This window comes from Clytia hemisphaerica, unplaced genomic scaffold, assembly GCF_902728285.1.
Source record: "Clytia hemisphaerica strain Z4C2 unplaced genomic scaffold, Clytia hemisphaerica genome assembly, whole genome shotgun sequence".
Lineage (NCBI taxonomy): Eukaryota > Metazoa > Cnidaria > Hydrozoa > Leptothecata > Clytiidae > Clytia > Clytia hemisphaerica.
Window position 1 is genome coordinate 118,184 of NW_027104045.1, and position 13,171 is coordinate 131,354.

Here is a 13,171-nt window from a genome sequence, read left to right on the forward strand (position 1 = left end):
CAAAACTATTTTTTCATAAATAACATTTGGCTTTTCGTCCAACTTAGCCCGCACACTCTTCTTAAAGATGAGCCTTCAAGAGATAGGGAACAGGTCTGAAGCATGGGTTTTAAAACAAACGATATGATTTCGAGAGATTTATAGTCAGCGTGATTCTCTGCATCGTTTTTATATAAGATAGAAGTAAGTTATCTATAATTTTGAAATGCTGTCACATTATCTATGATTGTTTTAAGTGGATTATTGTATAAGGGATCAGTGACAAACAGCCTTCTAATATTTGTCTACATAGCGGCTGTATTACTGAGGTTAAGCATACCAGGATAATCACGACGACGGACGAAAAATGTAATAGGCTAGTGAAAATACGAAATTTGATTGGTTGAAACTCGCTAGCCTGTTAAAGTGTTCGTTCGTCGTCGTGATTTTACCGATTTGCTTAACTTCACTATTATGTCCTCATATAAAAATACTACAGATATATCAAGCGTCTGCCTTTTTCGAGACACAAGAGCGCGGGAATATTCTTATAAAGAGTTAATTTAAAATAATAAATTGCCGCGGGAGAGTGGTTTGGAAACATGATAAGCCCAATAGGTCAGCTGACACAAAATAAAAATTTACTAGTCTTACAAGTTTACTAGTCGTAGTTTTATCCTGTGCGCAGCTTTATGCGAACTTTCGTTCTTGGACATGTACACGTTTTTTAAACATACATCTTGAATTTTTGAAGCCTTTGGATGTTCTCAATTTTTTGAGTTTTAAGTTTGAAAGTATTTTTAAAAAAGTTCTTATTTTCACCATATTTTTCTGAAATTTTTTTATTTTAGAGTCTGTAAAGAAATATGGTATTTTAAAGTCTGTATTCTTAAGTTTGACTATTGTTGTCTTTCATTCATTTAATTTAATCCATCACTCACTTTCCAACAGCCATAACGGTTTTAACCTCTCTTTAGCCTGAATAACAAACCTCTTTAAAACCACAGGCAATAGAGGAGCATGAAACCGTTAATGGCTGTCAGCAGCCTAACTTCTCTAATTTTTTACACGTGCGCCAATCAATCTAAATCCTCATTCTCAATTTTTCTTGCTTTAAATTCCTCAATAGACCTCTTCGGATGTAAAGTCAATGCTCTCTTGTTATAATCATAAGCCGTAAAATTACAACCAGGCAACCTTATTTAAGTTTTTAAGAATTACGCGAAATCGATTTTCAAGTTTTAAAAGTATTTTTGGAAATTTGCCAACTTGATAGTGAACCAACCACTAAGAGATCAAATAGATTAGTCAGGTGATATCAACAAAACCTTCCTGCTGGTTCTGATTAAAAGAGTTCAAAATATTTCTAATCGGAAATAAAAAATTCCGCTGTTAACAACTTGAGGGACCCCGAAGTCAACCAGCGGACCCCTATCGGAGTCTAAAACTAAAATCAATGTTTTGTTTAAAAAAGGAATTAAAGTATTGAGCGTACCTTCATTCATTTTTGGTTTATTTTCCATCTCACAGAAAATTCAAATCTATCAGCCTATATATTACTATTAAATTTACAATATAGCTGTGTATCTATTTCTTGTTACATTGTTTCTCGAATTTCGTTGAATCTAAAACGCCTCTGCCTGCCTCTGCCTCTTTTGTATGTGGAGTTTCAATTGATCGTAAGCCTGTAAGATTGTTTCATTTTTTGGCTAGATTATCTTATTAAAACCATTCAAAAAATTTCAGATAAAGAAATCCAAAAAGTTAAAGCACTTTAAAAGGAGAAAATACTATCGGTTAACGAAACGATATCACTTTGTGAAAAAAGTTATCCATACAAGGTTTGACATGATGTTTTCAAATCAAAATACTGGTGTGGGGGTCCACCGGGTCTGTGACACAGGGGTGTCAGTTACAAATCACCATTGTTGTAGGGTTTTGCCGGTTTTCCTTTTTCTTCCCTGATGTGAAACAGATGGCTGTCTAGTGAGAAATTTTTCAACTAGCTTTATAATGATGTAATATGAATGTTGTTTGTGTAGAAAGTGAGAAAAATGAAGAAGAAGGCCAAGTTTTGGAAGATCTTCTATATATTAATACGCTGCTAATTCGTTTGTGTTTACAACATTTTTGTAAAAATGGCGTTGAACCTTCATCTTTCCGTATCTTAAGCAGATTCTCTACCATTAGACTAACTTTGGAATGCCCAGATACGATGTTCTATACAGGAACTTCGGAGCTGGGCGAGTTAAAATCAACCTTCTTCCCATACATTTTCACTTTTTAGCTTTATTTTTTCATTTTGAAGAATTCTTATTCAGATGCTTATTAAAACCTTTTTGTTACATTGGCAGCTCTTTGACACTTTTTACGACAGCTATATTTTCTGTTAGAGTTTTTTATATGAGTAGGAATTCACTGGATTAGAACACGCAGCGTGCGACGCTGCGCATACGGCTAGTTTACTTAAAATCTTTGAAATAGACATAAATTTTCATGTGAATACACCTTTCAGGGTCGTTTTCATTCGATTTTCTCAAATTTGGCTAAATTTTCTCATAGAGTCCAATTTTAAGACCCTAATTTTTTGTCGGCACATATGGTAGTTTTCAGGTCAAGTGCCCCTTCCTAGGGAATATTGGTAATAAAGGCATTGAAAGTCACATTCTTACCGTCCTTGTTTGCCATTGTGAACCAGATTTTAACACTTCTCACAAATTCCAACAAACTTCACTATATTATTTTTTTGTTTCTCTGCTTCTTCTACTTAAGAAATCAACGAGAAAACCATGAATAAAATTTACTCCAAAAAGCAGACCTTACAGTGGACAATTTCTTCAACAAATTATTCTGAAAAGAAAACCAACAAAAAGCCGCTGGATCCGCTTCATTAAAGTCTGTATCGATATAATCTGCAGCGAAGACAGAAGATGCTGTAACTATTGACAGAATTTGAATTGAATAGTGGTTTTGGGCTTGTTGAAAAGATAATCGGGAGTGGCCAATAATAGAAAATAGAAAAAAAAGAAAAGGTTTTTAATAGATTTTTCACCCCTTTGAGAGACTTTCGAGGGTGTCAAAAAGGGACCCTTATGGCTCGCACATACCCGGCACCAATTTTGGCTAAGTCACCCTCAGATGACGTTTCTTCATCGTCTTGATTTCTTTTTCTTCAATTTTTATTGTTTATTTTTTTCTATTTAGCGATACTCCACTCTTGATTAACTTTTCAACGAACACAAAACCGCTAATTAATTCAAAGCCTATCAAAAGTCATAGCCTCCGCCGCAGATTATATCGAGACACACATCAAATAAAAAGCACCAGTTGCAATAATATCCCACCAAATAATAAACAACAATCTGTCTCAAATTTTAAGATTTCCATACAAAATATGACGAGAAATTTTTCAACGATCGTCAAAATATTTTTTTCTCATCTCATCTCTAGTCGTCCAACAAAAAGGAAGGATTAGCTGGTTTGGAGCGCGTTTGACAGTGTATCTCTTTTTGTTTCATTGAATTTTTGTTTATTGTTGATGCGTCCAATTATCTGAACAATTTTAAACTACAGCAAAAGGCTGGCAAGCGAGTAAAAAAATCGATTTAAACAACACACTGTTTGAAGGTTTTATTGTCTTTTTTTTCTAATCTGTTATTTTTTATTTTTTGTTTATAAGCATCTTTTGCTTTAAGAAAACTTATTAATACTATCAGTATTGATGATTGCTAATTCCGGTATTCCTGGGATGTATGACCGTTGTGGTTATGTTAGACAAGAATTATCCCACCTTTTGGATATTATACGTATAATAACCAGATTTTAACAAGTCATGTTTGGTTAAATATTTTTCACATTGATGAGTTCTGTTCACTGACCTTTATATACCCTGGACACTGTTACTCGAGAATAGGCGTAGCGAGATACCCTGCAAAATTTATAAGGGAATGCAGACGTTTATGACATATTCATTATCTTTTGATTAAACAAAGGCTATAATTACAGTGTCGTAAAAACCGCTCTCATCCATAAATTTTGCAGGGTATCTCGCTACGCCTATGCCGATCTCGCCTAAAGCAAAACCTTGATCGGAGTATTTTAAAAGTGTCACCCTAATTATAACACTACTAAAATTTTTACAATGGAATACTGCATTGGATACATAAATTGACCCACATCCATTTGGGTACCACTTTTATAAAAGCTTTGATCGAAGATGACGGATATAGCTTGATTCAGGGTATATAAATATCAGTGGTACTGTCATCAATAGATTCGCCCTATTTTCAACCCCCATGACCATGCTAAAATCTGCATGAAAAGTTTTGATACGGAAATTCTCACAATTTCACAAAACAGCACCCGAAGATTCAGCATGATCGATTTATTATGCTTATAAAAATGTCTTAATCGATTTATTTTGTTATTGTGACACACAAAGGAAAATCCCTATGATTTCTGATTTAAAATTTTTTATACAAAAAAGGGGCTTAGCGCAAATTGATAGGCGGGATAGAGAGAAACTGTTGCATGGTGAGTATTAAAAAGAAATAATTGACAAAAAGACATTAGTGACAAATAAAAAGCTTTGCTCCATTGATCCTGTCATTAATTGATGACACAGTAAGCAACACAAATTTAAGGCTGGCTTTTCTGCTGTTTCTTCTCTCCTAAACTGAAAAACCAATTTTTTTTCTATTTTTTAGCATTATTGTGAAAATGAATACAATGTTCCCAGCTAACACCCAACGTTGTTTCAACGTTCATCTAACGTAATATGGACATTTTGAACGTTAGACAAACGTTAGAACAACGTTTTGTGCCAGCTGGGTTAGCACGCAATATCTTGCCTCGGAATAACAAAAAGATAAGTTCAGTGGAACTTTGAATTACCTTAAAGGAAGAAATTTTGGGGGAAAGAAAATTTGGCGGATTTGGCGGATTTGGCCAGAATCCGCCAAATCAAGTTCCCGCCAAATTAAACTTTTTGAAAATATGATGGTGGTTTTGCATTTTTTTTGCTGTTTTTACGCCATTTTAAGGATAAATTTTTCAGCAAACGCCAAATTAAATTCCCGCCAAATTTAGTTTTTTCGTCCATCCGCCAAATTAAATTCCCTCTATAAAACCTTTTTGGCCATCCGCCAAATTAAATTCCCGCCAAAATTTCTTCCTTTAAGGTACATGTTTTTTTTTATAAGCATAACGCTTATAAGCATATGAAGGCTCAGATTTGCAGAATTCCTAAGCATAACATGAGCTTATATGTCAGCCTAAAATATTTTTCAAGTGGTCATTTTTATCTGTTTAAAAAGGTTTGGTAGAGGTCAAGTAAAAAATAAGACATTCCACGGCTATTAAAAACTTGGCTCAGGGTGAATCATAAGCATGATTCTTAAGCATATAATAAGCATAAACTATGCCTGGATGCTTTGAACACTTAAACATACATGAGCCTGACCAAGGGGCATACACTTGCTTATAAAAAAAAACATGTAGTGGACATCAGTTGATTCATCAGTGTTCATAACGTTTGTAGAATGCTTTAAGGGGTTCAGATGTCCGCTATTTACAGAGAACTCCCCCCCCCAGGAATTATGAATGAAAAAAATACATATGTAAGGGATTCTTAAGAATCAACCGAATGAGCTTGGTGAACCAATTGAATGCTAGATATAAGGTGTGTCTATTACCAATTTATCACATTCTCTGATAAAGATGAAATACCTTTAGAAGGTGCCACGTAAAGAATCAATAGTAGATTATAAACTATTATTAATTATTAAGAGGGTTATTTATGGGACTCTCCGTATACTTGTGTAAGTTTAGGACAAGGCAATTTGAAATCCTCTTATTAATTTGTCGTTAGACTTGGACTAGTCGTTTATCTTTTTTCCTTTTTCCAGAAAAATCAAGGAAACCCTAATATCCGCCCCATGTATTTTGATGACAAAAACTCCAGGAAATCAAGAGGGGGAATTTTTTTAAATATAGAAAATCTTAGGATTTTAGATTCCCTCCCGGTTAGTCCGGAAGTTATAATTGAAATAGAACAGAAAAAATCTCCAACCAGCTTCAAAGTTTGCATAATTAGTCGATGACGATCGAATTTTTTCTTATTTTTGATTAAATTTTGCTCTTTAAGGTTGAACTCTTGGCAAATACCCTTCCTGGCTGACTAATGTAAAGTAAAATTCTATAAAGAGCTTCCAATAACTGTTCGTACATGGGAACCCATGATAACGCTGCACATTTGAACTTTACATTTTGTTTTTAAATATTCCATAAAATTGCCACGAAGTATAACCCTCATTATATGTTATGAAAACTCAATCTCAATCAAGAAGAAAAAGTGTTTAGAATTCTAGAATATCGAGGTTATAAAGTTTTATACGTTCATACTTTAATATTCTGTTTCTAACATCTCTTCATCAAGAAAAGATGACTATCACCTTGAAACTTTATTTTAGAATTATCTCATCTATCTCGATACAGAAAAGTATCTTCTTATGAAGTAGGAATGCTTAGGGTTGTCTAAATACTACTAGTTCTGTGCACGCGAGACACAATTACCTTATCGGGGAAAACTTCGTCGGGGAAAAGTGACGAAATTTTGGACAAGTGACGAATATTTTCCCCGACGAAGTTTTCCCCGATAAGGTACTGTATTGTATAGTGACGACACTAAACGCGGAGAGCACGTAGTTCTCGTCGCGAGCTTAAAACAAGTGAAATAAATGCTACTTTACACTATGATGCCTGGCATATCAAATCTAACTCCTATATCAGTGTTATGAACCTGATTCATTTCACTTTGGTGAACTAATTAAAATGAGAATCACTTTGAAACTTTTCCAGAATCAAAGTTGGGAATCTTAAGTCCCCTACCTATATTATACTTTGAGATATCATCGCATAGTGCGATAGAGGTGCAATAGCTCTAGTAGCTCGGGAACCACTCATAACGTTTTGGCCCGGCGTAATTTGGCAGGCTTCATATTTTGGCTTTGCTTGAGGTGGTAGCAAATACATGCCACTAGATCCAGTCCCTTTTTGGAGAAAAACAAACAGAAAACCATGTACTAGACCAATTTCTTTCAAATTTTGGAGGTATTTTCATGTTTTTTTTATAGTTTCATAAACTTCGATGGATTTTAGCATATATTTTATTGTTATGTTGTTTTTTTATAATTTTTGAAAACGATAGTGAAAAATTTCAAGATGGCGATATCCTCTAGTCTACTTCACTGAGTCAATCAAAATCATCAAAAAGTTCAGTCAGAAGTAGACTCTAGTCTATAGCTCTAGGGGCTTGAAAATTTAGGTCGCACGTTTCCGATGATGATCATGTGATAATCGAGTTAAATTCAAGATAGACCTTTTCATAAATTACGTCACGAACAGTCGGGAACACTATATGGAAAAGGCAACTATTGCCTTAACGGGAAATATTTTCCGAACGGGAAGGTGGAAAACTTCCCGAAATGGCTAGACTTTCCAAATCGGGAAGTTCACCAGTTTCCCGATCGGGAAAGTGGCCTCTGAGCACTCCGGGAATGCCTGTGGAAAGTTTAAAACTTATCCCTCTTGTAAAGGAGGGAAAATAAATAATATTCACCAGGTAGTTAAGAAATCCACCGGGTAATCGCTTCTTAATTCTACTTTCCCCATTCCCAATTAAAAGCTTCCCTATTTGGAAACTTTTTCTCGATCGGGAAACAAAAATCTGCTTTGTTTACAAAAATTCAACTTCCCGTTCGGGAAAAATGAAAAGTTCTTGATCAAAACGGGAAACTACAAAGTGATGAAATTTTCAATCTGGGAACAGTTTCCATTTTGGGTTATTTTCACCTTCCCGTTCGGGAAATACTTCCCGTTAAGGCAATAGTTGCCTTTTTCATGCAGTAGTACTGACTGACGAACATCATTTGGTGATTGTGTCCCTTGAGACATTAAATTATTTTTTAAGGATAGAAAGTAGTTTTAATAAAATCTTATGGGAGTTAACCACCATGACAATAATCTCAAAACGAGGCAAGTGATTAACATAATTTATAAAAAGGTCTATTGTTTCGACTCACCTTTAAATATCATCATGGGAAATCAGAGGTGATCATCTTATCGTGCTTAATTGAAGGTAATTGTAAACCTATTCTTTTCTATTCTCTGCATTCTCTGCACGCATTTCTTCATGAGAGCAAACTATATATAAGAACGTAACGCTTCGGTTGCCAAAATATTAAGAATAAGTCAGAACATTTTAAGGATTTACAGACTCTGAAACATCCAGTTTCTAAGGAAATTGCACAATACTCACAAAATAAGAAATACGAACATTTTAAGAACATCTGAAAGTTCTTAAAAAACGTGTTTTCTTTGATTCTAATAATCAGCTGTTTATGATACCTTGTTGAGGTATTTCACGAAAATTCTTTTAATCATAAAGTAATTGTAGGCGATACAATCTTTCCTCACTTGTAATTTGATTACGAAAAGATTGTACGTCAATTGACGGATGAAGTTTTTGTGAAACTTTAAAGCAAAAGAAGAGGGATGCAAAGTTAATATTTTAATTTTTTCTTAAAGTTTTAAAGGTTTGAATAAATCTACTCAAAATTATCTTTCCAACGAGATTTTACCTCAATAGTTTTTCCCCCTGAGAGCTGTGTTTTAAAAATATCAGATTTCTGATGTAGATAGCCAACAAGAAAATATTTGATTTTAATGCCAAATTTTACGTTCTTGGGTAAACAGATTAAACATAAATTAAGAACAATTTAATTTTAGACCTCAAAAAATGTTTATAAAAAAAAGAACAACCGATGATCCACCCAATATTTAGTAAGTTTCGTATATGTACTAACACTCTTTTTTTTCAAAAAAAAAAAAGTTTCATGAGAAGAAAATATTTCAAGTTAAGAATAATTTAAGAATAATGTCAAGCCTGGGGCGGCATGTAATCTTTAAGCAATGAAGGATCAAATTAGTACAAATAGGGTATAAAATCTGAGATACCCCCGTTTTAAGAACATCTATAAGTAAGAACAAAATTTTAGGCTCAAAGTACCAAAAGATAAGAACAGTCGAGCCTCATCAAAATTTACTAATTCTTATATTAAAAAAATTGCATTCAATTTTTGTTCCATGTTTTATGTATGTTATTCCTCCTGAATAACAGGGGTTTTTGAAAAGTAGAATTGAAAATTCCATAAAAGACCATTTCATAAATTACGACACGAGCAACGCTTACTCGTCTTTAAATTAATGCTATGGTAATTGATTCCCAGAGAAGTTTACTCTATTTACAAAAGTGACACTTGAAGACTCAAGGGATTTAATCATCTTATTGTGATGGTTTGAAAATAAGGCACCCGTCCCACTCAAAATAAATTATAAAAATTGCTTCGGAGAACAGCGATCCATGAAGAGGAACTCAGTGCTGTTCACCGTTTGAATAATAATACATGTCTTTGAATATCTAGATTTTCCTTAGTTTACATTGAAAGAGGATGAGTACAGAGTTTAAAACGATTACCTTCATCGAAAACCTTCTAAAGAGTGATCAGCAACTTATAATCATACCATGCATTGGGTTGTACAAATGAATACTTAAACCTCACACTTCAGGGGGTCGGTTGAAGACTCATTGTGTAAGAAAATCTTCAAAAGGGACCGCAGTGTATAAAAAGATACTTACTTAATTCTCGTGTTAATAGTCCACGCCTGCGTCTGGCTGAGTCCATAATTATCTGGAATTGTGTATCAATTGTTAATTGTAAACATAAACAATAAAGGCTAATTTAACTTAATGATAACCACGGTTGCGTCCACCAGTACTACTTCAAATCAACACACCCCTCCAACAAAAATTCAATTTTCACTTAACAGCGATCCATGATTTTCTCTTGCGTTTTTTGCATAAAAATGTCAGCTTCTGTTGATATTATACAAAACAGAAAGGAGTAGTTTTTTTTAATAATTTCGCTAAGTCGAAAAGCAGTTATCTCTCCACTATGAACAATCATACTTTTATTAAAAAACACAAATTGATCTACGAGTTAAGATGATTAAAACAAAAAGAAGAAAATTAAATATGCTAGCAATCTGGTAATTACAAAAAAATCGCCTCCATGAAACTGATAATAACTCGATGGAATCCCAAAGGGCAGAGTGTCGTCTAAGAGATAAACTTTTTACGTAATACTTTTTGTATTTTGAATTTCATCAAGTAGAAAATCTACGATTTTCTAGGTATCTGATTTATTTTGTGGAGCCAGAAGCTAATCTACTCCTCACTAGCAGAAGCTACCCTAGAAATTACTTTGTTTGAGCAGCATCATGTGGATCAAGGATCCCTAACTTTAACTATCAGATAAAGATAATCTTTGTATCTCTTGAGGGAAAATATTTTTTGTATTTCTGAAGGAAAATGATTCTAGGCATTTTTGAAGGAAAAGGTTCTTTGCATTTTAAAAGGAAAGCATTTTTATGATCTTGAAGGAAAACATTGTCCGTAATATTTAAGGAAAACATTGTCCGTATTATTGAAGGAAAACTTTTTTTTGTATTTTTGAAGGGGGAAAGGTTCTTCAAACGTTTTTGTTTATTTGTTTTGAGAGTGTCAGCAAGGATAGGGATGTACGCTTTTTTTTATGAAAATATTCATGATGAGATTTGCCAAAAAATTAAGAATATGCTAATAATAACACCACCATGGAATTAGGCAACAAAACCTAAGGATGTCATTTACATATTGTCATTACGCCATATTTTGGGCGCTATATACTATTCAAAGTACCACCATTGAATATTATCCTAGCTGATATGAAGATATCTACAATCAGTGACAAAATACTTGGCACAAAAGGGAAATTCACCGCGGTGTTTTGAAACCACAATCGATTTGTAAGTGCTCTAAAGTAGGTTCGAAAGGTAGAGTTTTAACTCTGAGTTTCAACGCTAGACTTAAGACTTAGAACCTCTTAGGATCCGAGGATCCAAAAGTTCAAAAATGGTCCAGTAGGGCTTGAAATATAGCCTAGAAACCAATAAATCCCTCCCAGATCGAAATAATCGATGAAATCAAGTTGAAGGCCCGAAATTGACATTCTCGCTCGAACTTCAATTTTCGAAAAATGGTAAATTAGCCAAAAGTGCCAATATGTTATGGCACTGATTGTAGAGTCCGTTTGTTAGTAATCTACAAAAATTCCATATCAAAACAATGAGACGGCTGCAATGCATCACTTATGTTTGAATACACCGAAGATAACAATGAAAATTATGCTTCAATCACCGTTAGCCTTTGTCTCAGATGCTGACGAAGGATATAGAAAAATGTCGTTATAGAATCAGTCAATGGATTGTCAATATTGTTTTTAAATGAACCTTCAAACTTTCATTATTTTTTGCCCGAGTTTTTTACACTTTTTGTTGTAGGATCAAAGCCGAGCGAGAATTTTTGTCTGCATTAAATCTAACTTCACCATTTGTAAACAACCCGAAAAAGAGGTGTAACCCATTTTAAAGTGTCCGTGATTTTTTCATCATTTTTCGTTTGACCTTGACATCCGCATAAGATGCATTTCTGTTGGATGAGGTACTCAAACTTCTTGTCAATTTCCTGATAAAGCAATTCACCAAAGCGCTATATTTTGTTTTCTTTTGACGCCTCCTCACTGGCTTTGATGCCGAGTTTCGTCCAGTTTTGCCAGAAATGCAATGATATTTATCATTAATCAAGTTCGGAATATTATCCTGGAAAACGACATTACTAAGTGACGAAGTCCTTGTCATTAACCTTGGTCTTGAACCTTGTATAGTAACTCGCTTCTTGTTGAGTTTGTTAACTGATTTCTTGAATTTCAGAAAAACTTGTCCGTTGCGTTCACCAGTTTTGTACACAATACCAATAATAAAAACCAAGAATGCAGTGACTACCAAGAGGTACCAGGTACTCCATAATGGTCCAAAAGTTGCCAGTAGATTAACGATTGATACAGCCTCTAATAATTCTTGACCGAAGTGAGATGTTTTCTTCTTCTTTTGGTTCTTTTCGGATCTTCTGCTTCTTTCAAACCTTAAAATTGAAAAAAACAGACTATCTTCAAAAACTAGCCATGAAAGTGCAAGAAAACATTCGACACATTTGTACCCTGAGAGAACCCGAATGGTCCTAAGAGAGTGCATACTCAGCACCTAATACCTGATTCCTTCAAGCACCCCCACCCCACAACTGGCTATAGATTTAAAACTTCTTATGAATTAATTAAAACAACAGTAACCTGGTAGATTTTCTCAGCTTCAATGGCATCAGTATGGAATCATTATTAGAAAAATATTTTCAACCAAAGCAACCAAAAAGAGTTTTTCATATTTTTTATTTTTTATGATCTCCAAACCAAAATGTTATTTTCATGAAAATCTCCTGAAAAGATTTGCTGGTGTCTAAAAAAAAACACCTCAATTTTTTTGTTTAAAAAATAAAACGGTACTCTAATGAAACTTTAAAGAGGCTTAAACATTTTCTTTTTGAAAAAAAAATTTGGAAATAGCTTTCGTATTTTAATATTTCATGAAATGTTGGTCAGGGTAAAAAAGTTTTTACATGAAGTATGAAATAATTCACTCCGGAAACTTTTAAATTTCTAATTTTCCTATTGACGGTTCAAATCAATACAATTGAATATCCTGAAATATTCCAGAAAAGGAGATCTCTTTAGCACGACATTTTAAATCATCGGTCGGTCGGTCGGTCGGTCGGTCGGTCGGTCGGTCGGTCGGTCGGTCGGTCGGTCGGTCGGTCGGTCGGTCGGTCGGTCGGTCGGTCGGTCGGTCGGTCGGTCGGTCGGTCGGGAAACGTTCATCGGAGAAGAATTCGTAGGGAACCATTCGGTTACCGTTTTAAGTGGCTCAAGCATAAATTTTGAACCCAACTGCCTCAACTTTGGCTGAAGAGTACTTTAGGCGTACAAACTTTCGCGAAAAATTCTCAAAAAAAGTTGAAATCTATAAAACCTCGAAATCGTAATAAATATCGAATTTTCGGCATATTTTTATCCTTTAATGCCTTTTTAAAGTCGAAGAGCAACCGCCTTTATCAGATTTAAGGAATATTTTTCATTTTTGAGGCAATTTTCATTCGAAAATTCCCATTTTTATCCAACGATTCGCGAAAGTTTATACTCGCGAA

At 34.3% G+C, this 13,171-nt stretch overlaps 1 protein-coding gene and 1 long non-coding RNA gene across 5 annotated transcripts in view; one reads left to right on the forward strand and one right to left on the reverse strand.

Annotated features, from left to right (window-relative positions):
* The window catches only part of LOC136811848 (death-associated protein kinase 3-like), a 33,017-nt gene extending 23,027 nt beyond the window's left edge, over positions 1 to 9,990 (reverse strand). Inside the window, exon 1 of one of the 3 annotated variants that reach the window (XM_067068477.1) lies at positions 9,677 to 9,990. In XM_067068477.1, coding sequence (XP_066924578.1) covers positions 9,677 to 9,722 — 46 coding nt within the window. In that variant the 5' untranslated portion in view covers positions 9,723 to 9,990. Of the gene's footprint in view, positions 1 to 1,474; positions 1,604 to 2,651; positions 2,750 to 9,676 lie in introns of those variants that run through there. The other 2 variants (XM_067068480.1, XM_067068479.1) reach the window with 2 other exon arrangements.
* The window catches only part of LOC136811852 (uncharacterized), a 56,780-nt gene that overhangs the window by 30,048 nt on the left and 13,561 nt on the right, over positions 1 to 13,171 (forward strand). The window lies entirely within an intron of this gene.